Source organism: Pongo abelii, chromosome 22, assembly GCF_028885655.2.
Source record: "Pongo abelii isolate AG06213 chromosome 22, NHGRI_mPonAbe1-v2.0_pri, whole genome shotgun sequence".
Taxonomy (NCBI): Eukaryota; Metazoa; Chordata; class Mammalia; order Primates; family Hominidae; genus Pongo; species Pongo abelii.
Window position 1 is genome coordinate 42,380,059 of NC_072007.2, and position 27,111 is coordinate 42,407,169.

The window sequence follows — 27,111 nt, forward strand, 5'->3', positions numbered from 1 at the left end:
ACAGACCTCCTTTGCACCTGCCCTCCTCCCTGGGCCAAGGGCACTTGCCCTTGTCACCAGCTTAAGCTGTCCCCTTTTCCTTTGTCTCTAATTTATGCTACTGGCCTCCAGGGGGCTCCCCTCTGCTCCCGCTTCCCTCTCCTTCCCTCCTCCCCCTAGGATGCATTCTAATCAAGGGCAAGGACATTTTTTGGGGTCATGGTGCTAGGGGTGGAATTTTTGTCTGTCCTCAAGGGCTTAATGCGTTGAGACTGTCATAGATAGTATCATCATTCGAAAATATTTCCCGGCCCTTCCTGAAGGAGAGGATAGTTCCCTACCCCCTGCCCCCTACTGACATCAGATTTGACATTGTGACTTGCTCTTACCAAGAAATGCAAGCAAAAGTGATGTGACATGTGTCACTTCCAGGAAAAAGCTTTAAGAGCTAGTGTGTGGTTTGCTGTGTGTCTTTTCTCTCTTCCACAAGATGGACTATGGTCCAGAAAGGGGCTGTTTCATCAGCCTTGATCCCAAAGAAGATAACATGAAGCAGGGATATAGTTGACCCATGACAGATGGGCAGCTTGAGCAAGAAATAAACCTCTCTGACTGTAAGTCATTGCAGGTTGGGCATGTTGTTATTGTAGCATAATCTAACCTGTCCTGACTATTTTAGAACATACATAGAAATGATCTCAGACTCTTTTTCTATGAAGCTATGGTGAGTTGGGCTTGGGTTGGACACGCAAGGAGACTGCTGCATCATGAGAACATAGTGTGGATAGATTAGTCTACCTTTGCTCTAGGCTTTAGAAAGAACCCCACCACTCCCCGCCCCCTACTCCACTCTCTTTTCTGGCCCTGGAATGACCTTAATGTTATCTGTTTCCATACGTGCCTGTGTGTTAGTCTATTTTCACGCTGCTGATAAAGACATACCTGAGACTGGGTAATTTATAAGGAAAAAGAGGTTTAATGGACTCACAGTTCCACGTGGCTGGGGAGACCTCACAATCATGGCAGATGGAGAAAGGCACGTCTTCCATGGCAGCAGACTATAGAGAATGAGAGCCAAGCAAAAGTGGAAACTCCTTATAAAACCATCAGATCTTGTGTGATTTATTCACTACCATGAGAACAGGATGAGGGAAACCACTCCCATAATTCAATTATCTCCACCTAGTTGCTCCCACGTGTGAGAATTATGGGAGCTACAATTCAAGATGAGATTTGGTTGGGGACACAGCCAAACCATATCAGCCTATTTTTATCCCTGGTCCACCTTAAGGCAGGATGCAGTCTCTCTTCCCAAGCACCAGAAAGAGGCCATTGCATTAGAAGAACTGATGATAAATATTGATTTTACTGAAGATCTCACAGGGAAGACAGAATGTTTATATCATATCCTCAATGCCAACTGCCCATGCATGTCTTCAGCAGTTCTCCATGATACAATGAGCTCTGGAGCCAAAATACTTAGGTTAGAATCTCAGCTTTACCACTTACTGTGTGATCCTGAGCAAGTGATTTAAATTCTATGTCTGAGTTTTCTCTTCTGCAAATTGGAGACAATGACACTTCCTGTCTACTAGCGTTGTTATTCTTGGTCTCTGACAAGCATGAAAGTTCAACTCGAACTAACATCTTCTTGGTAACTTTATTCTTTACCTGTCTTCTCCGCATGACCAGAGATACCTCTGTAAAATGAGACTGAGCAGGAATATCAAGCCTGCCACACAGCAAATACATAGTAAATGTTAGTCATCATCATAATCATTATCATCATTGTTATTTCAGCTATTAACAATCTTCATCAGATATACTTGCTTTTCTAAGTCCCTTCCTCCCCATTATGCTGTTGGTGGCTGTGACTTTCTTTTTTTTTTCTTTTCTTTTTTTTTTTTTTTTTTTGAGACGGAGTCTCTTTCACCCAGGCTGGAGTGCAGTGGTGTGATCTCAGCTCACTGCAACCTCTGCCTCCAGGGTTCAAGCAATTCCTCTGCCTCAGCCTCCCGAGTAGCTGGGACTACAAGCACACGCCACCATGCCAGGCTAATTTTTCTATTGTTAGTAGAGATGGAGTTTCACCATATTGGCCAGGTTGGTCTCAAATTCCTGACCTCATGATCTGCCTGCCTTGGCCTCCCAAAGTACTGGGATTACAGGCGTGAGCCACTGCACCTGGCCTGTGCCTTGCCTTTCATTTGATCTTCTCCTGTGTCGTGTCCAGCCTCATGGGCTCCTGTCCCTCCCCTTCTGAACTGAAGCTCCCCGACCACAATTGAGTCCCTTGTGTATTTGGGATCTGGCCTTCGTGCCCTCCTCTCTCTCTTCCCTCCTACACTCCCCCTCCACCACCCCAACCACAAGCCCACATATCTCTAGCTCTTAACCATCCTACCTTGGAGACATTACTTGCAGAGAATAGCCTGCAATGCTGTGAAGTTCTCTCCCAGGGAGAAAGAGTTCATCTTGACAACTTATATCCCACAGCCCCCAGCCTCCCACGCTGGGACCTTTTCACCTCTTCTGTCCTGGCAAGCAGCCAAGTGTGGCTCAGAGGCTGAGCAGAGGGAAAGATGTTGGCCCTTTGCTCCTCAGCATCAGTGGGCTTAAGTCCGGGCACAATCCAGACCTGGAGTGCTCGCATTTGAAGGCTTAGTTCTACTTGAATGAAACTCTGGTTCAAGGCCTCCCAAGCCAGTGAAAAATTCCAGCCAACTGAGACCAAGCAAATGTGGCTGTATCCACATATTCAGAGCCAGGTCTTGGGCAGGGCAGGTGACAAGGAGCATGTCATTTGGGGGAACCTAGCACTGAGTGAAATCATCACAGTTAATTCTTTACTAGCTGTGTCACAATTTCGGCTCATTTTAATCTTGGTATTCAATGAAGACCCTGAGGTCTTCCTCATGGGTCCCCTGCATTCCGATGAATTTGCCTTTAGTGTCTTAGGAGGCCGTGTGGTTCAGAGCATGGGTGTGGAGTTGAGAGATGTCCAGTCCACTCCAGGTTTCACCCTAAAAAGCAGTGTGAGGTGGAACAAGTTATTCTGAGGCTCAATTTTTTCATCTGTAAAATGATCATTATTACTATCACCGTCACCATCATAATCATCAATCGCCCTGCCCCCTGCCTCACAGTCTTATCAGGGTTCAACAGGATAAGGTATGTAAAGTGTTTGGCCCAGGGCCTGGGACCTGTTGTTCCTGCTTCTGCTGTTGTTATTACTATTATTATTGTTTCAGGTCACCTGGCCCTCCAGGGCCTCTTTGTAACTCTTACAAAATGATCTCTGACACTCTGAGCCTGTTCTTATTTGGAATCTTAGGGAAAAAAAGCATTTGTGAGGTCCAGGATTTAATCTTGTTTGTCCTCGGGGCATGTGGCTATTAACAAGGGTTGTTTACGAAGGGCCTGCCCATCCCACTGAGCTTACACACAGCGCCTTGTGTGATCCTCACAGTGGCCCCGCGAGGTCAGCATTATTATTTCCATCTCATGAATGAAGAAGAGGCCCAGGGAGGTTGAGGCACTTGCTCAAGTTCACACATCCAGAAAGGAGCAGGATTGGAGTGGGAACCTGAGTCTGATTCATTTTGCAAACTCTTTTCTAGCACTTTCTATGCTCCTAGCACTGTTTCAAGTACTTTATAATAAGCATTAATTGATGTCATCCTCTTAACAACCCTATGAGGTAGGTACTATGACTGCCCCCCTTGTGTAGATGAGGAAACTAAGGCACAAAGAGGTTAAGCCACTTGCCAAAATTCACACAGATTTGCATGGCAGTGACAAATTCACTTCGGCAGCCTGGCCCCAGCTGCCCCTCAAGGCTGTTCTTTCCCATACACATCACTGTCTCTCACAGGGGTCCCGCTTTTTCAGTGGGTACATAGCCTGCCTTCCTGGCACAGACATAGCCCCCCTTCCCTGGTCCCCTTCAAGCCTCTTAAAAGGGGAGCTGCTGCTCTGTATTCATCCCTCCGTGACCGCGTCCTCTTCTGCTTCCTCCTCAGAAGCCAGTGGGTTTGTTCTGCAAATTGCTAGAGTCAGAGGAGGCCAGGCATTGTTTAGGCTGCTGGTGGTGAGGGTCAGTGCCAGCTACCGGACCAGAGCCAGACCTGCCCCCGTGCCAAACCCACCGCAGGGAGGCCCGCTGCACCTCCTCCTGGGAGGTCTCCCCGGGGTATCACCTGAGAGCACGCAAAACAAAAGCCACACAACCAAACCATTTTTCCAAGGAGGGCCTGCTTGCCCAGCACAGTAAAATCCAACTCCTATTGGCCTGTATTCCAGTAGATGCATTCGGTGTGTCCCTTGGCAAAATAACGTGGTCATTGTTGTAAGAGACTGCCCACTGCCTTCCCCGGTGGATGCTCTATCCTTCACCAGTGCTCATGGGCTCATGGGTCCTCTTCCATGGCCAGCCAACAGCCCCACTTCTGCACCCTGGCTCATACCATTCAGAGTCTGCACCCTGGACTGACTTAGACTAGGAAAAGATTTTAATCAACTGGTTCCATCTCTCCAACCCACACGGATATCTGGGGACTCCTAAAAACACCATCTCTGCCTGAAGAAATTCCCCTAGCATCTGCTAAAGCAGGCTAGCAAAGAGGGATGGGGGCTCACTCCATCTTTTAACAAATTGACTTATTAGGAAGCATCCTCACATCCTGAGTCAAATCTACTGTATTAAAATTTTCTCCCATTCTCTTCGTGCATGTTCTGGAGCAACAAGATCAAGACTGCTTCCTCCTCTACGTGACAGCCCTTTAATATTTAAAAGCAGCTGTTCTTTTTTTTCAGTCTCTAATTCCCTAGGCTAAATATATCCAGTTCTTCCATCTGTTATTCCAACAGGACGGTTCAGAATTCCTCACCATTCGGGCTGTCCTGATAGGAGAACTCTCAAGATTGCCAATATCCCCTTTAAAATGAGGCCCCAGGAACTGAACCCACTGTCAGAGCTGACTGTCATCTGAGTTCCCTGGGCGTGAGCTGCATTTATTTTCATTAAGAGCCAGGTTGCCCTGTTGGCTCACTCCAATCTGCTCTTCTCACATAAGCTGCTGCTGGTTATGTTTCTCCCACATTCTAAACTTGGACAGGAGGGATTTTAGATCTAAATGCAGGCTTTTATATTGATGACTATTTAAAATCCTCTTAATCCTTTTTAAAGGAAATTCTAGTCAAATTCAACATGTTCCCATATCAACGGCATTATTTTATCTTTTCCACTTCATATAATCTTCAAATCTAAAAAAAAATTTCCCTTCACACATTTGCCCAAGAAAAATACTGAAAAATTCTGCCAGAGCATCTGGGTTATCCACTAAAGAGAATTCTCCAGAAGAAGGTCAGCTGAAGAGATGGCCTGCCACGCTAATCATAAACAAATTCTAAGCAGATGGCTTGGAAATTCGTTAGAAAATGGATGATGTGATCACCATCAGTCAACCAGCTGGTTAACTCAACCAGCTATTAATACTCTGAGTAACATTCCATCTCACCCACAAACATATCATGGTAGACTTTGTCAAATGCTTCGTGGAAATCAAATCATGTCAAGGATCAGTCTCCTGACTTTAAAAACTAATACCCTTGGCTGGGCGCGGTGGCTCATGCCTGTAACCTCCGCACTTTGGGAGGCTGAGGTGGGGAGATTGCTTCAGGTCAGGAGTTCGAGACCAGCCTGGCCAACATGGTGAAACCCCATTTCTACTAAAAATACAAAAATTAGACAGGCATGGTGGTGGCGCACCTCTAGTGCCAGCTACTCGGGAGGCTGAGGCAGGGGAATTGCTTGAACCCGGGAGGCGGAGGTTGCAGTGAGCCAAGATCGCGCCATTGCACTCCAGCCTGGGTGATAGAGTGAGTCTCCATCCCCCCCTCAAAGAAAAATCAAAAACAAAACTAATACCCTTAAAAAACAACAACAAATGATGTTGGTTTGTTTTAAAAAAACATATGCTGATTCCTAGTGATCATTTGTCCACAAACCATCTGTTTCCTACTCAAGTCCAATGGGAGTATTTTATCCCCTTGCCCCATTGATTGAGTCAGAGATGGGCATGACTCAAGCCAGAATAATCAGAGTCAATCCAGAAACTTGTACTGGAACTATTTGGAAAGAATCTTCTTTCCACTGAAATTGCTAAGCTTGGAGGATATAAGCCTGGGGATGTCAAGAGCCATAACATGAGATGGCTGAGAAGGAAGTCAATAGAGAAGCTAGCAGAGAAACTGGCTGGGATGCTACTAAGTCCTCATGGTGATATCTGACACCTGATCTAAATGTGCCTGAAAATAGAACTCCCATTTGGATTTTTCAATTACAGGAGCCAATAACTCCCCCATTTTTGCCAAGCCTCAATCTTTTTGAAATTTGCGTCTAGGCCATTTTTTCGACCCCTGCCCCAAATATATCCATAGCTGTCCCTCTAAGCATGGCTTCAGCTTCCACAAGCTCCAATATGTCACAACTTCATTAATTTTTAGTTCAATATATTTTCTAATGTCCACTGGGATTTCTTATTAGACCCATGGATTATTTAGAAGTGTGTTGCTTAATTTCCAAGCATCTAGGGCTTTTCTAGATATCTTTTGTTAGTATTTCCAGGGCTCTCCAGTCTGTAAATATATGCACAGGATCTCATTTCCCTCAAGGTCTTCCTCAGTGAGGATTCTGCAGACTCCACATGGGTATCTTCCTTACGGCTCCTCATGTGATCATGACAGAGTTCATCTCCTCAATGCCACCTTGGTCCCACCACATCCTTCACAGATTTTCAGTGTAGTGCGGTATTTGCTATCTCCCATGGAAGCAAGGCCTCTGGAGCCTTCTAAATGTAAAGCTGCACCTCATTTAATAGTGGAGGGAGAAGAATGTCCTTAGTAGACACATTTAGTTTGTCCGTCCAGCAGCTCTTCCTTGGAGGAACTATACTTCCTCTCTTCCATATAGTTCTAGTGGGTTTGTCAATCACTGTAAAGTCCCTCCCCACCACACATGCAGAAATGGGCATGTGACTCAAAATGGCCAATCAGAGTTTTAGGAATTTTCCGTACAGCTATCAAAGAAGACTGTCTTTTTCAACTGCAAGGTTATGTGTGAAGGGTTTCTAGGGGCCACCATCACAGCCCATCAGAAAGGTCTGCAGAAGAAATAAAGTCAAACTGAGACAAGCAAAGCTGAGAAACAAAATGAAAGATAGAAAAGAAACCTGCTAACATTGTTCAAGCCTTCCATCCATTGGAAACTTGAACCTCTCTTATGCTTTCCATTTTCATGAACCTGCAAATTTCCCTTTGGCTTATTTTAACTTGGGCAGTGGTCTGTCACATAAATCCAAAAGAGCCCTATATTGTTTGCAAAGGGTTGAATTGTGGCCCCCCAAAATGTATGTCTATGTCCTAATCCCCAGAACCTCTGAATGTGTCCTTATTTGGAAAAAGGGTATTTGCAGATGGAATTAAGTTAAGCATCTGGAGATGAGATCATCCTGAATTACCTGAGTTGACCCTAAATCCAATGGCAAGTATCCTTATAAGAGACACACAGGAGAGAGAGGAGAAGATGGCCGGGTGAAGATGGAGTCAGAGACTAGAGTTTTGCAGCCACAAGCCTAGGAACACTGGCATCCATCAAGTTGGAAGGGGCAAAGAACGTTATCTCCCTTAGAGCCTCCTGAGGGAGTGCAGCTCTGCCGACACCTTGACTCTTGGCCTCCAGAACTATGAGAGAACAGATATCTATTGTTTGAAGCCCCCAAGTCTGTGGGAATTTGTCAGCAGCCTCAGGAAACTAACACGTTGTTCCACTTTTGTATCAGCTGAGGGGAGGGTTATTTGGCCCTGATGTCTTCTAAGGTAGACTGGTACCTGTCCGCGGCCTGTTATGAACCAGGGCTGCACAGCAGGAAGTGAGCAGTGGGTGAGCAAGTGCAGCTTCATCTGTATTTACAGCCGCTCTTCATCACTCACATCACCGCTTGAGCTCTGCTTCCTGTCAGATCAGCAGCAGCATTAGATTCTCATAGGAGCACGAACCCTACTGTGAACTATGCATGTGAGGGATTTAGGTTGCATGCTCCTTATGAGAATCTAATGCCTGATGATCTGTCACTGTCTCTCATCATCCCCAGATGAAACCGTCTAGTTTCAGGAAAACAAGCTCAAGCTCCCATTGATTCTACATTATGATGAGTTGTGTAATTGTTTCGTTATATATTACAATGTACTAATATTAGAAATAAAGTGCATAATAAATGTAACGCACTTGAATCATCCTGAAACCATTCGCCCCCAACCCCTGGTCCATGGAAAAATTGTCTTCCATGAAACCAGTACCTGGTGCCAAAAATGTTGGGGACTGCTGTTCTAAGGCTTCAGATAATAAAGACGGATATGGGACATACCATGCTGTATTCCAGATTCCCTATCCGCTCTGACAACCAGTTTCCTAGCTGGCTTGGTGTGGGCATGCCTACCACGTTCTTCACTCAGAATGAGTTATCTCCTGGGAGATATCACAATCCCCTTACAAACGGACTCCTGATGGGTCCATCACCTGTCACACACACACACACTTTGCCATAGGGTAATGTTAATACCTCAAGCATTAGAGTCAGTGAAGCCAAAATTAGAATTCTACATCTGCTAATTCCTGTGAGACAGTGGAGACAAATTGGTTTACATCTCCAGGTCCCAACTTTCTCAGCTTGCAAATTAGGGATCTCTAGCTCACAGGGTATTATAAATGTTAGGTAATCCACACAAAGCACAGAGCAGTCCATGGTCCATCTTCTCAGCAAATGCAAGCTAGGGTATGTTGCTAGATATTTTTAAAACCTGGCTTTGGGCTTTTTTCAGATATTGAGCAGAAATATGTTCAGGAAAGGTGTACGAAGCTTCATTGGGGCGAGTCATGATTTGCAAAGGATGGTTTAGGATCGGGCATAGGATCTTATTTGGGCCAATGAGATGAGAGGGGAAATTTTTGCTGGGCTTTTCTGGGAAAAAATGATTTAAAAAAATCAGACACACAAAGAGACACCCACTCAGACATTGTGTTTTGGACACTGTGATGTGAAGATACAGTGCATAGAGTGCTGGCAGCCGTCCTGTGACCACGAGGCAAAAGCCCAGAAAATTTCAGTGAGCAGTCATAGAGCCTTGATATCAATAAGCTGCTAAATTCACCGATTCTGCAAATCCAGGCCTCCAGAACTCTTGATGTGTGAGGTCATAAACTCCAAATGTCTATGCCACTTTTGCAGCTGATAGCCTCCTGAAATGTTCCTCAAGGACTTTGTGTGTTATATAGTTGTTTTTGTTAGTGATGCAGTGTTTTTAGGCTCAGCGAGTGTATTAGTCTGTTCTCACGCTGCTAATAAAGACATACTCGAGACTGGATACTTTATAAAGAAAAAGAGGTTTAATGGACTCACAGTTGCATGTGGCTGGGAGGCCTCACAATCGTGGTGAAAGGTGAAAGGCACGTCTTACATGACAGCAGGCAAGACAGAGTGGGAGCCAAGCAAAAAGGATTTCCCTTTATAAAACTATCAGATCTCGTGAGACTTATTCCCCACCATGAGAACAGTGTGGGGGAAACCATCCTAATGATTCAGTTATCTCCCACTGGGTCCCTCCCACAACACGTGGAAATTATAGGAGCTACAGTTCAAGATGAGATTTGGGTGGGGACGCAGCCAAACCATATCAGTGAGCAACACCTTAAAGTGGTTTCATGACACCTATTACCATTTATGATTCTCTCCTCAGTGTAAAACCAAATGAAATTTCATCCTCAGGGTTCTGCCTTCTATTGCAACACTTTCACATCACCTGTGGAAAAACACCCTTTTTTAACCAAATTTATTTGCCCCACAAATCTCAACACATGGGTAATCAATGTCTGCACTGGAAATGTTTTTCACATTAAAATTCAAGCACAACATTTGCTCCATCTGGGGACAGAGTGAGCAGGAAAACAACTTTGAAAACTATGTACCATGTGAGATACAGGGGCTTGGCTGTCTGGACCCTGAATCCTGTTCAGCTCTGACAGTGAGCTTTGTTTCATTTCTTTTCACTCTCTCCTACATTAGTTCTCTTGAACAGTGGCCAGGTTCTTCCTTTCTCCTCTCAGCAACAGGCAGGCCTTCCTGAAAGAGCTCAAGATCCAGGCTGCGGGGTGACTAACGGTCACTAATTTAAAGAGGAGAATCCTCTTGCTCTTTGGTGCATAAATTCTGTCTACTCTGCCTGATGCAATCACTAAGGGGTCATTCTCCCTGCCTCCTAGGAAAACACAAGGAATATGTTCTACTAGAGTAACAGTTAACCCTTAACAGCCACATAGAATATTAAGAGAGTTTAAACTAAAGGATGCTATGGCACAAATGCCAATTTTTCAGAGAACCCTTCCCTTGACCACATAATTACAAAAAGAACTCTGGTCATTCTCTGGTTCCTTACCTGACCCTTTTCTGAAGTCACATTTACTGAAGTATAATTTATATACAGTAACATTCACCCTTTAGGTGTACAGTTCTCTCTTAGTGTTGGGCAGCTATGCAGACCCCACTGCAATCCATCTGGAGAATTTCCTGTACACCAAAATATTTCCTTGCACCCGTTGGTAGAGAATCCCTTCCTCCATTCTAAGTCCTTAAAAACCACAGATCTGATCTCTGTCCCTCTGCTATTGCCTTTTCCTGAATGTCACATAAAAGGAATCACATGGTATGTAGCCTTTGTGAGTTGCTTCTTTCACTTAGCACAGTGCTTTTGAGATTCATCCATGCCGTGTGTATCCACAGTTCATTCCATTTAGTGCTGGGTAGTATTCTTTTACATGGTGATATAATAGCGTGTTTAACTGTTCATGTATTGAAAAGCATTTTAATTGCTTCCAGTTTTGGTTTTATTTCCAAATAATGATTGTTTCCAAGCTGCTATGAAGAATCATGTACAGGTTTTTGTGCTCATACATTTTTATTTATTTGGGAGAAATGCCCAAGAGTGCAACTGCCAAGCCATAGGGTAAATGTTTGTTTTTTTTCCAAAAATCGCCAAACTGTATTCCAAAGTGGCTGACTGCTTTATGTTAATTTTAATAAAGGCCAATTTATTGATAATTTATTTTATGGATCAAGCTTTTGATGTCATGTCCAAGAGCTCTACCTAAGCCCAGGTCACAGACATCTTCTCCCACATACTCTTCTAAAAGTTTTAGGCTGGGCTTGGTGGCTCATGCCTGTAATCCCAGAACGTTGAGAGGGGGAGGCAGGTGGATCACCTGAGGTCAGGAGTTCTAGACAAGCCTGGCCAACATGGTGAAACCTGTATCTACTAAAAATACAAAAAATTAGCCCGGTGTGGTGGCACACGCCTGCAATCCCAGTTACTCAGCAGGCTAAGGCAGGAGAATCACTTGAACCCGGGAGGTGGAGGTTGCAGTGAGCCCAGTGAGCCGAGATCACACGACTACATTCCACCCTGGGTGACACAGCAAGATTCCATCTCAAAAACAAATACAATTAAATTAAAATGGTTTTAAAATATTAAACTTTACACTTAGATCCATTTTGAGTTAATTTTTTGTATGTGATGTTTAGGTTGATGTTCATTTTTTTTTCTTATAAATGTCCAGTTGTTTAAAAACCATTAGTTCTCTTTTCTCCATTGAATTGCCTGTGCATCTTTATCAAAAATCATTTGGCTGGCATGCACCTTTAGTCCCAGCTACTCAGGAGGCTGAGGTGGAAGAACTGATTGAACCCAGGAGGCAGAGGTTGAAGTGAGCCGAGATCGCGCTACTGCACTCCAGCCTGGGTAACAGAGTGAGATTCTGTCTCAAAAAAAAAAAAAATAATAAATAAATAAATAAATAAATAAAGTGGCCATCCCAGCAAGTTATTTTGTGGATATAGACAAACTGATTCCAAAGTTTTAATATAGAAGCAAAAGATCCAGAATATCCAACTGAATAGTGAAGAACAAAAACAAAGTTGGATGACGGATACTACTCACCTTCAAGACTTCCTGTAAAGCTACAGTAATCAAGACAGTGTGGTACTGGTGAAAGAATAAACAAATAAATCAACGAAACATAACAGAGAGCCTAGAAATAGATCCATATACATATCATCAACTGATCTTTGACAAAGGAGCAAAGGCAAAACAATGAAGCAAAGTCAGACTTTTCAACAGCTGGTGCTGGAACAACTGGACATCCACATGCAAAAAAAACTGAATCTAGGCCCAGATCTTACAGTCTTCCCAAAAGTTAACTCAAAATATATCACAGATCTAAATGTTAAATGCAAAACTATAAAACTCCTAGAAGATAACACAGGAGAAAATCTAGATGATCGTGGGTTTGATGATGACTTTTTAGATGCAAAACGGAATACATGATCTATGAAAAAACTAATTGTTAAGCTGGACTTTAATAAAACTAATCATTCCTGCTCTGCAAAAGACACTGTCAAGAAAATGAAAAGATAAGCCACAGGATGGGGAAAATATTTACAAAAGACCTATCTGATAAAGGATTGTTAACTGAAATATACAAAGAACTCCTAAAATTCAACAAAAACAAAAAAAACCTGATTTAATGAGATACACAGATGACAAATAAGCATATAAAAAGATGCTCCACTTCATAGTCATCAGGAAAATGCAAATTAAAACAACAGTGAGCTACTACTACACAGTCCAGAACACTAACAATATCAAATGCTGCTGAAGATGTGGAACAAAATGACCTCTCATTCATTGCTGGTGAGAATGCAAAATGGCACAGCCAATTTGGAAGACAGTTTGGCAGTGTCTTATAAAACTAAACGTACTTTTACTCTATGATCTAGCAATTGTACAGCAAGTGTACGAGGGTTGCTTCAAAAGACATTGCCTTTTGAAAAGACATGTTGAAAATTATGTCCATGTAAAAACCTGCACACAAATGTTTATGGCAGTTTTATTCATAATTGCCAAAACTTGGAAGCAACCAAGATGTCCTTCAGTAAGTTAATGGATAAGTAAACTGTGGTACATCTGGACAATGGGATATTATTTAGCACTAAAAAGACACATCTATCAAGTCATGAAGAGACATGGAGGAACCACAGATGCATATCACTAAGTAAGGAAACCAATCTGAAAAGGCTGCATATTCTATGATTCCAACTACATGACATCTGGAGAAGGCAAAACGATGGAGATAATAAAAAGATCAGTGGTTGCCAGGGGTTGTGGGGGAGGAAGGAATAAATAGGTGAAACACAGGGGGCTAGGGGGCCAGTGAAACTACTTTGTATGATTCTGTAATGGCAGATACATGTCACCTTACATTTGTCCAAACCCACAGAATGTTACTATAAACCCACAATACTCATAGTGAACCCTAATGTAAACTATGGACTTTGGGTGCTTATGATGCATCAATGTGGGTTTGTCAATTTAACAAATGTACTACTCCGATAGTGGATGTGGATAATGGGGAAGGCTATGTATGTTAGAATGTTGGGGGCATGTGGGAAATCTCTGTACCTTTTGCTCAATATTGCTGTGAACCTAAATCTGCTCTAAAAAATAAAGTCTATGAAAAGAAAATCACTTAGTCATATTTACAAGGGCCTATTTCTGGACTCTGTATTCTGTTCCATTGATCTATATGCTCATCTCTTCACCAATACCACAGCATTATTTCTCCAAATTTGTATTTCTTTTTAAAAATTGTTTTTGCTATTCAAGTTCCTTTTGCTTGCCATATAAATTTTAGAGTCCAAGTTACAAAAAAATCCTCCTGTGATTTGGATGGAAAGTGTGTGAATTCTATAGATGAATTTAAAGAGAATTGACATCTTTGCTATATGAAGGCTTTCAATCCATGAACATAGCTTATCTTTATTTATTTGCTGCTTCTTTGCTTATGCTACCAGGATTTTTTTTTTTTTTTTGTAACTCTCAACATAAAGACTCTGTGCAACTTTTGTTAAGTTTCTGTTGTAGTATTTTATTTTGTGGAGGGGGAGCTATTGTAAATTTTCTTGACTTTTAAATTTCAATTTCCAATTGTACATTGCTGGGATATAGAAATATGATTGATTTTTGTGTGTGTTGACCTTGTATCCCACAACCTTACTAAGCTCGGTTAATTTTTCTAGCTTATTTATAGATTCCTTGGGGTTTTCTATGTAGACAATCATGGTGTCTGCTAGTAGGGATGGTTTTCTCTCTTACTTTCCTATCTGGATGTGTATTATTTCGTTTCTTGCCTCACTGCACTGCCTAGAGCCCCCAAAATAATGTTGAATAGGAGTAGTAAGAGAGGACAACCTTGTTCTCAACCTTAGGGGAAAGCATCTCCTTTCATCATTAAGAGTAATGTTAGCTGTAAGTTTTTGTAAATACCACTTATCAGGTAAAATAAGGACTCTTCTGGACGGGTGCAGTGGCTCATGCCTGTAATCCCAACACTTTTGGAGGCCCAGGCAGGTGGATCATAACTTCAGGAGTTCCAGACCAGCCTGGCCAACATGGTGAAATCCCATCTCTACTAAAAATACAAAAATTAGCCAGGTGTAGGGGCATGCACCTTAATCCCAGCTGCTTGGGAGGCTGAGACAGGAGAATTGCTTGAACCCGGGAGGTGGAGGTTGCACTGAGCCAAGATCATGCCACTGCGCTCCAGCCTGGGAGACAGAGTGAGACTCCATCTCAAAAAAAAAAATAAAATAAAATAAAAAAAGGACTCTTCTTTACCTAGTTTGACAAGCTTTTAAAAAAGTCATTGATGCATTTCAAATATTATCAAATTGTTCTTCTACATAAATTGATATTATCATGTGGTTTTTCTTCTTTAGATTATTCATATGACGGAGTATTTTGACTGATTTTTAAAAAAATTTCAATGTCATGATCTTTAGTTTATTATTGCTGTGAGTACAATATCTTTGTATTCTCTGGGGATATAAAACGTATTTATTCTAAAGTTCTATTCTTACTGTAATAATGCTCTGTCTTTGGGTATAAGTAAGTTTTTTTTAATTTTGTTTTTTTCCCTTCCATCTTTTATTTTATGTTCGGGGGGTACATGTGCAGGTTTGTCACATGGGTAAATTACATGTCATGGGCGTTTGCTGTACAGATTATTTTCACACCCAGGTAATGAGCTTGACTTCCTAGGATAAACCCACTTGGTTGTAGTATATTATTCTTTTTCTGTATTATTGTATTCAATTTGTTAATACCTCAAAATAATTTTTGTATTTATGTTCATGAAAGATACTGGATTTTAGGGTTTTTTTGTAACATTTTTGTCTGGATTTGGTATCAGAGTAATGCTGGGAGGTTTTCTCTCTTGTTCCTTTATTTTCCTTCAGAACATGTACATCTTGGCCTCTCTCCATAGGAATATAAGCTCCATGAGGGCGGAGGTCTCCTCTCTTTTGCTCATTGTTCTAGCCTAAGTGTCCAGAACCATGCATGGACACAGTAAGTAATTAATAAATATTTGTTGCTGAATAAATAAATGTCCTCTGCTTCAGCCAAGCAAAAAGAAAAAGAAAGAAACTAAAAGGGAAAAGAGCCAGGAGGATCTACCAGGAGGGCTTTTGCTTGAATGGAACTTGGAAATGTGATGATATAAAAATGATATTGAAGACAGTGTACATCAATAATGGAAGGGGAAAGACTGCTTTGGAGTCAAACTGCCTGGGTTTGGAGCCTATCTCTACCACTGCCCAGCTGTGTGTCCTTGTACAAATTGATTAGCCTCTTGAAGTTTCCATCGCCTCTTCTGCAAAGTGGGGATAATGATAATACCTGCATAGCAGGGTTGAGATAGGTGATGATGTATGCAATGTCCCTGGCAGTGAGCCAGCACTCAACAGGTGGAAGATAAAGTAGCAATAATAGTAGGTTCTTTATTGAATGGCTGCTAGCAATCTCTTCTACAACCAGAAGTGGATCTGAGCTGAGAATGATCTGGAGCACCCTGGAGGGAACTATACCTAGCTTCTTAATACTCTTGAGAGCTAAGAAAGATTTTATTCTTCTTCAGTTGACCCCAGGTAAGACAGCAAAAGTCACTAGAAAAATCTGAGCTAAGTTATTGACAATCATATCTTCTCTCAGGCCCTATCTCTGACAATTGACCCACGTTCCAGCAGCTTGGACCTCACCCAGACCCACTTCTTCAGTAGCCTGTCAGGCAACTGGGAGAGCAAACTGCTGCTTTCCTGCAAAAGGGAGCAAAACCAGGCTCAGAGACCCTCAATAAGAATGTCTGCGTTTTTCAGTGAAAACTGAAAAAGGGTTGGGACACTAAGAAATCTGAGCCACATATTTGGTCATAGTTATCCTCCAGCTCTGCCGGAAGTCAAGAGAGAAGACCTGGAACAAGACTAAGTCAGACCGTTCTTCTAGCCTTGGATCTGAAATGGATGTGGTTGAAGGAAGAGCAGTGGCCTAGAGGGAGAATGCAGGAGACAGGGAATCCATAAATCCACTGGCAGCATTTTGTGAAACATTAAGCCCACGTCCATCTCATGCTGATCCTCATGGAAACCCCAGAGGCTGGGCTGAGTTCCTTAGCCACACTATGCTGTCACCAGCTCTCACGGTGACACACCCTCCCAGCCCTCTACCTCACTGGATCCTGATACCCAGCCTGGTGTGAACCCCTCTGCCACAGCACACACTTGTTTGCCATTTTGCCAACCAGCATGGGCAAAGCCAACTAGAGAGCAGAGTGTTAAATGGTCATTGCCCTTTTGGTTAGGCCGAAACATCAAAATGACTTCTCTGAATACATTTGGCTCTAATGTAACTATTATTTCCCATGAGCAAAATCACAAGTAAAAGTCAACATCACACCAGGACTCTTTAATTTCCAAAGGTGTTTATTTTTCCTCTGAGGACAAGCAGTAGCTTTTTATTTTGTTTAATTACATACACAGGAGGAAAAAAAGAAACTAGAGATCACTTGAGGTTTCTGTGAGAAACAGGGCTTTCTCCCATCTCAAATGTAGGTTGCATTCCTGGCTTGACATTTAGGCTCTCTGAGTGTGAAACAAGAACCTTGGGAAATTATTGTCCATTTGATGAAGAGCCGGGCTTCCAAGCTTTGGAAGTAGCTGCTGGTTCACTGGAATGGGCATACTTGCTGCTCATCATCTGGGAAACAGAGATAAAACTGGAGTTGACCTCCTCTGCTGTTTTTGGGGCGGCAAAAATCACCGTCTGCTCTAACTCAGTCTTTCTTCTGATGCACACATGTTAGACCAGACTCCTAGGTCCTAGCCCAACTTGTTACAAGGAAGATATCTTTTTCTTTGTGTCAATACACCTTTCCCTGGTTGATTATTTTAGACTGGGCCAGGCACGGTGGCTCACGCTTGTAATCCTAGCACTTTGGGAGGCCAAGGCAGGTGGATCACCTGAGGTCAGGAGTTCCAGACCAGCCTGAGCAACATGGTGAAACCCTGTCTCTACTAAATACAAAAAATTAGCCAGGCGTGGTGGTGGGTGCCTGTAATCCTAGCTACTCCGGAGGCTGAGGCAGGAGAATCGCTTGAACAGAGGTTGCAGTGAGCTGAGATTGCACCATTGCATTCCAGCCTGGGCAACAAGAGCCAAAGTCCATCTCAAAAATAATAATAATAATAATAATAATAATTTTAGACTGGACACAGGAACTTTTGACTCTGACTCTTACAGAGGAGACTACATAAATAAAGGTATTGTAAACAAGTATTTTGGAGGATTGTATGTGATTTCATAATTTTCCCCTTATGTTTTAACATTATATTACATTCTATCACATCTAAAACTATAAAATCAGATGGTTTCCCATTACCGTCAGCAATGGGAAGATCTTTTCTAAGCAATGGAATTTGTTTTCCTCAAGTGAAACTTTACACAGATCTCAAATGTATAAAACAGATAGAATTGGAGCTTAAACTAAACTCTTCAGAAGTCACAGAGGAGAGATTGGAACCTTGACTGATTCAGACATTGCTTAATCTCTGCTAAAGGAAGAACTAAACATGTGGCAAGATGGGAAGCTTTAGTTGAGCCTAGTTGCTACCATGTTTAAATGATTAGAAGGCCAGAGAGCAAGGAGGAAGGTGAGCTGGGAGCGTGGCCAATGCATTCCGGGCCGAAGACCCCACCCCCACCCCTACTCAACATATGGAAGATCCTTCGTGAAGCTACATGCCCGCTTCTGGGTTTTGGTCATCCTGTGGAGAAGAGGAGGGGCCCGGTCACATTTGCACATGTGGTTCCAATGACTGAAAACCCATGCAAGCCGAATGAGTTGAGTTTCCCAGAACAGCTGCTTCCCTCCTTTTCAGTCGAGAAATCCTTCTCTGCTGCCCATGAGGAAGGGAAGCAGGCTCTATAGAAAATGTGCTCTCAATAATGTTTGCCCATCAAATGAAAACACGACAATCCCTGTGTTCATGAGAATGAGAACCACTCACAGTGAAGTTGAGATTCTGTTCAAACAAAGTACTTCTTTCCCCACTTGGCCAGAGCAAACTATCATTTTGGAACCCATCACACTCTCTAAGAAAGACAAGATGTCTCACTCCCAGCAAAGATTTGAGTACAGGCTTATGGTGGGGGCCCCTACAGAGTCAGTTAACCTTTCTGCACCTGAGTCCTCTCCCCTGTCAAACTAAGCACAAGGTTGGGCTCAAACATTTCAGAATTTCCAATAACAGAAACCAAGGCTCAGTCTGCAAATGCTTTAAAGCACTTAGCTTTAAGACGTTCAGAGAACGAGCTCACATTCAAAAAACTACAGAACTGAAAAGAACCATGGATGTTCCTGTATTCAAATCCCTACATCAGGTTGATGGTCTTTCCTATGTGTCACCTTGGCAGGCTGTAGTATCCAATGGTTTCATCCAACACTGACCTAGGTGTTGCTGTGAAGGTGTTTTGTGGATGTGATTAACATCTACAATCAGATGACCCAATATAATGGAGACTACCCTTGATAATATGAGTGGGCTTCATCTAATCTGTTGAAGACTTTAAGAGAAAAACAGGTTTTCCAGAGAAGAAATTCTGCCTCGAGACTGTGACATAGAAACTTTACCTGAGTTTCCAGCCTGCTGGCCTGCCCTAGAGACTTCAGACTTGCCAACACCACAATGGCATGCAGGAGCCAACTTCCTATAATAAAATCTCTCTCCCTCTCTGTCTCTCTCCCTCTCTCTCTCTCTCTATATGTATATATCATATATATAATATACATTATATTATTATATATAATGATATATGTGTGTGTATATCTATCATCTATCATCCACTTACCTATCATCTATAATTCTATCTACCTATACATCTATTATCTATCTATCTATCTATCTATCTAGCCATCTATCATCTATCTACCTATTATCTATCTATCTATCTATAATCCTATCGCTTCTGTTTCTCTGGAGAACCTTGACTGATATACCATGACTCTTCAAGGCAAATAGTCCGAGATCATATTATTCCTAAGAAACAGAGGCAAGACCAGGGTCCAAATCTCCTTGGACTCATTCCATGTTCTTTCACCAGGACGCACAGGTTTTCAATTACCCTGCTATAACCTAAAAATACAACTTAAAAGGAACCTCATTTTCTGAAAGAATTAAGAGATAATGCCAGCTGAGCAGCATTTTTTACCCTGACCCACAGGAATAAAAACACTGTAGGTTGCAACCCAAAATACACATATATACAGAGGCACATTTAGCATGTTAACAAAACAAAAAATTCCCGAAATAAGACTTTTCAGATGTAATGCATTTGATAATTTCTATGTTACTCTCTTTTACTTCATTTTTTGAAAATGCTAGTCATAGCCATTAAATTACTTTTGTGAGTCTAAATTGCCCACTGTGGCGGGTGCCTCTGGTGCTCCTAACCCATCTGTGAGCCACCTCTGATTTCAGTCACAGTGGTGGTAGACTCCCATGTGAGTTCAGATTCACTTTATTCATAGTGTCTCCCCTGAGGCATGCTGTACACATCGTTCTGCTTTGAGCCCCAGGGTCTTGTGGTAGCTCCTATAGCTCCCACACAAGTATAGCCTGAGAGTGTGGGAGAGTTAATGTTCTACAGGGCAGTCCTAATCCAGTGGGGAGAGCAGTTGGTGTAGAGTGGCCCAGCCTCCACCCTTCTAGCAGCCCATCTGGGGAGGTGTTCTGTACACTCCGCAGGAGGACTTGGAGAGCTGAGCTCCATGCTCATGGCAGTGACCTTGGTAATGCACCTGCTTCCTCCCTGCTGGTTCCTGGGATCACCTCTCGATCAATGAGCTGCCCCAAGTCTATGCCCCAGGCTCCACTTTCAAGAAAATCTGAACCAAGACCCAGCATCCCTGTCACTGAGGGAACTTTCTACAACCCCCCTTCAGATGGTCACCAGTATTTGCTAGAATCTCCAGGGATGACAGGAGTTTGTATACCTCAATTAAGTCTTACCGTTGCTGGACAAAAGAGGGGGACAGGAAAAGGGAGCCTGGGGGTAACCAGGGCCTTCCACGGGTTAAGCACTGCTCTAGTTTATTTTTTCACTTTCATTGTCGAGTAGTAGTTTCTCTTTTTAAAAATAGGCCAATTTTTTTTTATAACAGCTTTATCGAGATATTTATGTACTATGCAATTTACCATGGTAAAGTGTTCAATCCAGTGGTTTTAAGAAGTAGTTAAGTGGTTTATTTTTTTAAGTTAAAAACAGACATTATTTTTTATAACAGCTTTTTTTTGTTTTGTTTTGAGACAGAGTCTCACTCTTTGGCTCAGGCTGGAGTGCAGTCACGCAATTTCAGCTCACTATAACCTCTGCCTCCCGAGTTCAAGTGATTCTCTTGCCTCAGCCTCCCGAGTAGCTGGGACTACAGGTGCGCACCACCATGCCCAGCTAATTTTTGTATTTTTAGAAGAGACAGGGTTTCACTGTTGGCCAGGATGGTCTCAAACTCCTGACCTCATGATTTACCCGCCTCAGCCTCCCAAAGTGCTGAGATTACAGGCATAAGTCACCGCACCCGGCCTTTATAACGGCTTTATTGAGAAATTTACATACTATACAATTCATTTATGTAAAGTGTTCAATTCAATAGTTTTTTAATACATTCACAGAGTTGTGCAACCATTGCCCCAATTTTAGAATGTCCTCATTACGCCGAAAAGAAACCCCATACCTGTTAACAGTCACTCCCCTTTTCCCTCCACACCTGAGCCCTAGGCAACCACTAATCTACTTTTCTGTCTCTATGGATTTGCCTATCCTGGATATTTCACATAAATGGAATCATGCAACATGTGGATTTTTGTGATTGGCTTCTTTTGCTTAGTATAACATTTTCAAGGTTCATCTGTGTTGCAGCATGTACTGTAATAAAATGCCACCTTAATCATTTTTGCTAGATCTTCTGGGTAACTTGCTGCAGCTTCTCCATCAGCACTTGCTGCTTTACCTCCTACTTTTATGTTATAGAGATGGCTTCTTTCCTTAAACTTCATGAATCAACTTCTGTTGGCTTCACACTTTTCTTCTGCAGCTTCCTCACCTCTCATAGACTTCATAGAATTTAAGAGAGTTAGGGCCTTGCTCTGAATTAGGCTTTGGCTTAAGGGAATGTTGTGGTTAGTTTGATCTTCTATCCAGACCATTAAAACTTTCTTCATATCAGCAATAAGGCTGTCTCTCTCTCTCTCTCTTTTTTAATCATTTGTGTGTTCACTGGAGTAGCACTTTTAATTTCCTTAATGAACTTTTCTTTTGCATACACAATTTGTCTAACTGGCACAAGAGATCTAGCTTTTAGCCCATCTTGGCTTTTGACATGCTTTCCTAAGTTTAATCATTTCTAGCTTTTGATGCAAAGTAAGAGATATACAATTCTTCCTTTCACTTTAACACTTAGAGCCCACTGTTGGGTTATTAATTGGCCTAATTTCAATATATTTGTGTGTCAGTGAATAGGGAGGCTCACAGAGAGGGAGAGAGATAAGGGAATGGTTTTTCGGTGGAGCAGTAAGAACAGACACAACATTCATCAATTAAGTTTGTCATCTCATATAAGAATGGTTCGTGGTGCCCTAAAACAATTACAATGATAACATCAAAGATCACTGATTACATACCACCATAACAGATATAAAAACAATGAAAAATTTGAAATATTGTGAGAATTACCAAAATGAGGACAAGAAAGGAAAGGTGAATTCTTCCAGGTCACAGGAGTAGATAGTAACTGATCGAGAATTAGGATCCAGGTCTTACAATTCCTACTGTCTTCTTCTTTCACATCCTTACTGAATCATTTCTTTCTTTCTTTTTTTTTTTTTCTGAGACAGAATCTTACTCCGTTGCCTAGTCTGGAGTGCAATGATGCAATCTCGGCCCGGCTCACTGCAACTTCTGCCTCCAGGGTTCAAGCGATTCTCCTGCCTCAGCCTCCTGAGTAGCTGGGATTACAGGCACATGCCACCACCACCAGCTCATTTTTATATTTTTAGTAGAGATGGGGTTTCACCATGTTGACCAGGCTGGTCTCAAACTTCTGACCTCAAGTATCTGCCTGCCTTGGCCTCCCAAAGTGCTGAGATTATAGGCATGAACCACCACATCCAGCCCTGAATCATTTCTTAAAGAACAGCAATCTTCCCAAACACACTGTCATTAACCTCTAATGACAACTTCCTGGCAATCCAAGAGGAGCACCCCTGAGCACTGCAAATTCTCTTTTGTGTCTTCTTTTTTTTTTTTTTTTTTTTTTTTTTTTTTTTAGTGAGTTGGCTTAATTACAGGGGCTCTTGGCTCCTTGTAAATTCAGTTTTTCCAGATGGTTCTTTAGCTCCTGTTTTGGCTCCATGGCTAATGAGTTCGAGATCTGCTGATGAGAATGGGAGTATTGGAGAGCCTCTGAGAGAAGCAAATGACGTCTTTGATGACGCACGACCTCATCACAGTGCTTGGTGGACTTAAAAAAGCTCTTCCAAGTCACTCAGATTATTTCCCCTGGTATAGATCTGGCCCAAAATATCCAACAGACAATTCCCAGTGTACTTTTCAAGGCTGAGATACTGCTAAGATAGTGATCTTGGGAAATGCAGCCACTATTACTTAATAAGAGTTGGTACCTTCGTGCTTTGACAGATAAAATCTTCCCTGTTCATTAAGGGTAAAAATAAGAATTTATCAAAATTATTTTCTTAGCCCTGACACTAACACTTTTTGCTCCAATAATTCTTAGAGCTAGAGATGCACCTCATTTTTGTGTCTGGAGAAAAGCAAGCACATGGATTTGGGAATCAGAAAACCCAGATGATGGGAAAACTTTCCCAGTCCCCAACTGTATGCTGTTGGGTGAGTCACCCAACCTAACTGAGTTTCAGATTCTTCAGCTGGGAAACAGCAATTGTAATAATAATAGCTATGTCACAGGCTGATATTATATGTAGCAAAGGAATAATTTAAATCAAAAATAAAAACATTAAATGTCTTCCAACTTGCTTGTTGGGAAAGGTTGATGAAAAAAATGAGCAAACGGAGAAAACCAGGCACCCAGATCTTGAGAAACGAGCCCCAGCTGATTCCGCCTTGTCTCTGTTTAATCTATGTCTACTGCAAAACACTTCTTCGTTAGACCTCAGATGCCATGAAAATTCACTCCAGGATTGATTTTGTGCTTTCAGATTTTGCACATAAGGAAACAGTGGAGCAGGGACTAATGGCTCAAAATTGCACAGCAAATCAGCTGGGAAACATATGTGGATCCTCCCGCCTCCCGAGTGCTTTCCCACCTGAATCTCAAGGCCTCAGGATGTCATGTGATCTTTCTTGGTAGACCAGCTGGATTTCCATTTGTCTCTGGGCTCAGGATTTTGTATCATTTTTAACAGGCACTCCAGGGTCCTTTTGAGCTCAGGTATGTTTTTAAATGTACTCCTTTTAAAAAGCGAGATCATGAATCCAATCATTTATCAAGGATGGCCAAAAAAAAAAAAAAAAAAAAGCTGGCTCGATTTAACATATCAAAAGACACAGAGTTTCCCCTCCCACCGTTTAGGCAACTCAAAATCTATCAGACTGGCCTGGCCAGGCATGGTGGCTCATGCCTGTAATCCCAGCACTTTGGGAAGCCGAGGCAGGTGGATCACAAGGTCAGGAGTTCAAGACCATCGTGGCCAACATGGTGAAACCCTGTCTCTACTAAAATACAAAAAATTAGCTGGGTGTGGTGGTATGCACCTGTAAGCCCAGCTACTCGGGAGGCTGAGGTAGGGGAATCGCTTGAACCCTGGAGGCAGAGGTTGCAGTGAGATGAGATCATGCCACTGCACTCCAGCCTGATGACAGAGCGAGACACCATCTCAAAAAAAAAAAAAAATCTATCAGATCAAAACCACAAAGGTTTTTCTAGAATACTGCAGAACAATGCAATTTCACCTTATGAGCTTCTTTCTCATCATCTGTCCTCCCCAAGCCTTTCTCAGTTAAAACAGACATGTGAGATTTAAGACTTTGCCCCAAAGAGAAAAAAGACAGAATCAAGCAAAAATGGACTGAAGGAAAATTAGATTTTTCAGAGAAGTGAGCAAACCAGGGCGGCCCATGCAGCGCAAGCTCTCTGCTGTCACGGGCTTGTTAATCACTTGAGACACAGCCTCTGAGTGCTGAGCCCCTAGTTGGTGCCCCCTCCATGGGCAGTGGACAGTGTCCTGCAGGCCTAGGGGTAAGTCATCACCTGGGACCTCCCATGAGCAGCTTCCGCAGCCTCACTCTGGGCTGCATTTAAAACTTTCAACCTGGAAGATAAACACTAGGACCCAAAGGGATTGATCTGGGGGGCCTGGAGCAAGCAGACAAGGTCAGGGGCTGGAGGGAAATGAAACCACCTTTGCAAAATTAAGACTGAGACAGTGAATGAGATCTAACTTAACAGACTCCATCTTGCTTCTAACCTCCAAGCTGTCCTTGTTCATTCCCGGGCATAGGCTGAACTAACTTTAGGAGAAACTTAATTTATAGTTTATAAAAACAAAGATGTTTAAAACTACCCTATAAAACAGGCCTTTCCCAAAGCAGACCTCCTTGCCTGGGGACTAAGCAAAAATTGCCTTTGTAGGACTAACATTAGCCAGAAGATTAGAAATTATGGTTTAGGAGTCATGCAGCTGGAGGTTACAAGAGTCTGACCCTCCCTAAACTGCTCCTAAGATCAGTGCTTGAGATATTTTGCAGACGCTACACTTGATGGATCAGCTGGCACCATCCAGACTGATAAACTGAGTCGTCTGATCTTGTGGCCTCCACCCAGGAACTCAGTGCAAGAAGACAGCTTCCACTCCCTATGATTTCATCTCTGACCAATCAGCACTCCCAGCTCACTAGCTTCCCCCCACTCTCCAAGTTGTCCTTAAAAAGTCTGCTTTCCGAATGCTTAGGAAGACTGATTTGAGTAATAATAAAACTCCGGTCTCTTGCACAGCTGGCTCTGCATCAAGTACTTTTTCTCTGTTGCAATTCCCCTGTCTTGATAAATTGCCTCTGTCTAGGCAGCAGGCAAAGTAAACCCCTTGGGCAGTTACAGAAAGGGCAGTCAGATGTGGAGGTCTCCCACCTTCTGCTACCCCCAGGTCTGCCAGCAGGGTGGAGGATGGGCTCAGAGGCATTGGGGAAAGGGAGAGAGAGAGATGGGATGAGGGTTGTGGAGAGAAGGAAGAGAGGGGAGAGAGATGAAACAAACAGGTACACAAAGACAAAGGGGAAATGAAAGATGGAAGAGGGAGGAGAAAGGAATCACTTGAGAATCACAAGTCAAAAGAGAAGTTTCTCTCAAGAGCTCTGAAACCAAAACCACACAAACTTGCCTTGAATTCTTATTTTCTAAAATTAACAGCAGAGCTTCAGAAATACCCTAGTTTCTGAGGAGTGCAGCTTTAAAGGTATCTGCATTCCCTTCAAGTCCAAAGGGGATCTGCAAAACCGCCTCTCTCTCCCTCTGTACCCCAGAAGCAGCTTCCATTTGCAAAAGAGGCTGCCTTTTATATTCTTTTACAATGTTAATATTTGTTTTGCTCCACTGGTTTGTTTTGGCTTTTCTAAAGTGCTGATGAGCTGCTGTTGTAAGAGTTCTGCCGATACTCTAGTTTCAACCACAATTTGGAATGTTAGGGATCGGAAGCTGATCCGAGGAAGGGAAGGGGTCATTGAGTAGAGGAGTATAAGGGTGAACTCTTAGCTATCCTTTATGCATGAAAATTTAAAGTATATCAAGTTCAGCCAATAGTCTAAGTTCTGGTCACCTGCTCTATTCAATAGTCCTGTCCCCTAGGGATTATCTTGTGTTTCAAGTATTCACTTACTTTTCATGGGCTTTATACTTTTGGCTGAAAATGTTGCTGCAAAGACGTGGGCAGGATTAAGTAACCACATGAGGTTTCAAAGGGCTCCCAGTAATTCTCCACTCCCAAAGAGGCCGACACCTGAGCTTTGAAAGGCTTCTGCCCAAGCATTGGATTTGAGGACTGGAAAGGGCATCCACCTTCAACCCATCATTTTACAGATCAGGAAATATTTACAAATCAGGAGCACAGAGAGATTCTGTAACATATTCATGCCCAAACAGCCAGTCCATGCCATGGTGAAGACTAGATGCTGAGATTCTTTCGGGAGGGAATTCGGCAGTCCTGTGTTTATGCGTCCTACCACACTGCTCTCCATCAGGGGATGGTGCTTCTGAAGCAACCTCCCAGAGAAACATCTTAAGTCAAAAAGACGGTATCTTAGTGCTTGAAAGAAGCAATGCACAATCTGGTCAGTGGAGTGATGAAACCTAAGTGTCTGGGGGTAAGAAAAGGAACTGAGGATCAGGAAGAAAGTGGAAATTTGCAGTCTCAGGATTTGGAGGTCCAAGAACCCAGGACAGCAGGGATGTGGGTGGGATTAAAAATAAGATCAGTGCAAGGAATAGCTACATCTTCCCAGATCTATGCAGTGAAGGGACTGTATCCCTCCCTAACCTAGACCTCCCCAGATCTATGTAGCCAGGAGATTGTTCCTCCCTAACCTGGTAGAAAACTGCAGCAGAGT

The 27,111-nt window shown here is 42.7% G+C and overlaps 1 protein-coding gene across 4 annotated transcripts in view; it reads right to left on the reverse strand.

Moving 5' to 3' along the window:
* Window positions 1-2,388: 2,388 nt before the first annotated feature.
* MIS18A (MIS18 kinetochore protein A) overlaps window positions 2,389-27,111 on the reverse strand; it is a 184,654-nt gene continuing 159,931 nt past the window's right edge. For 3 of the 4 annotated variants that reach the window (XM_054542466.2, XM_054542464.2, XM_054542460.2), the window contains one exon: window positions 16,895-17,178. In XM_054542466.2, coding sequence (XP_054398441.1) covers window positions 17,092-17,178 — 87 coding nt within the window. In that variant the 3' untranslated portion in view covers window positions 16,895-17,091. Of the gene's footprint in view, window positions 3,003-16,894; window positions 17,179-27,111 lie in introns of those variants that run through there. The other variant, XM_054542465.2, reaches the window with a different exon arrangement.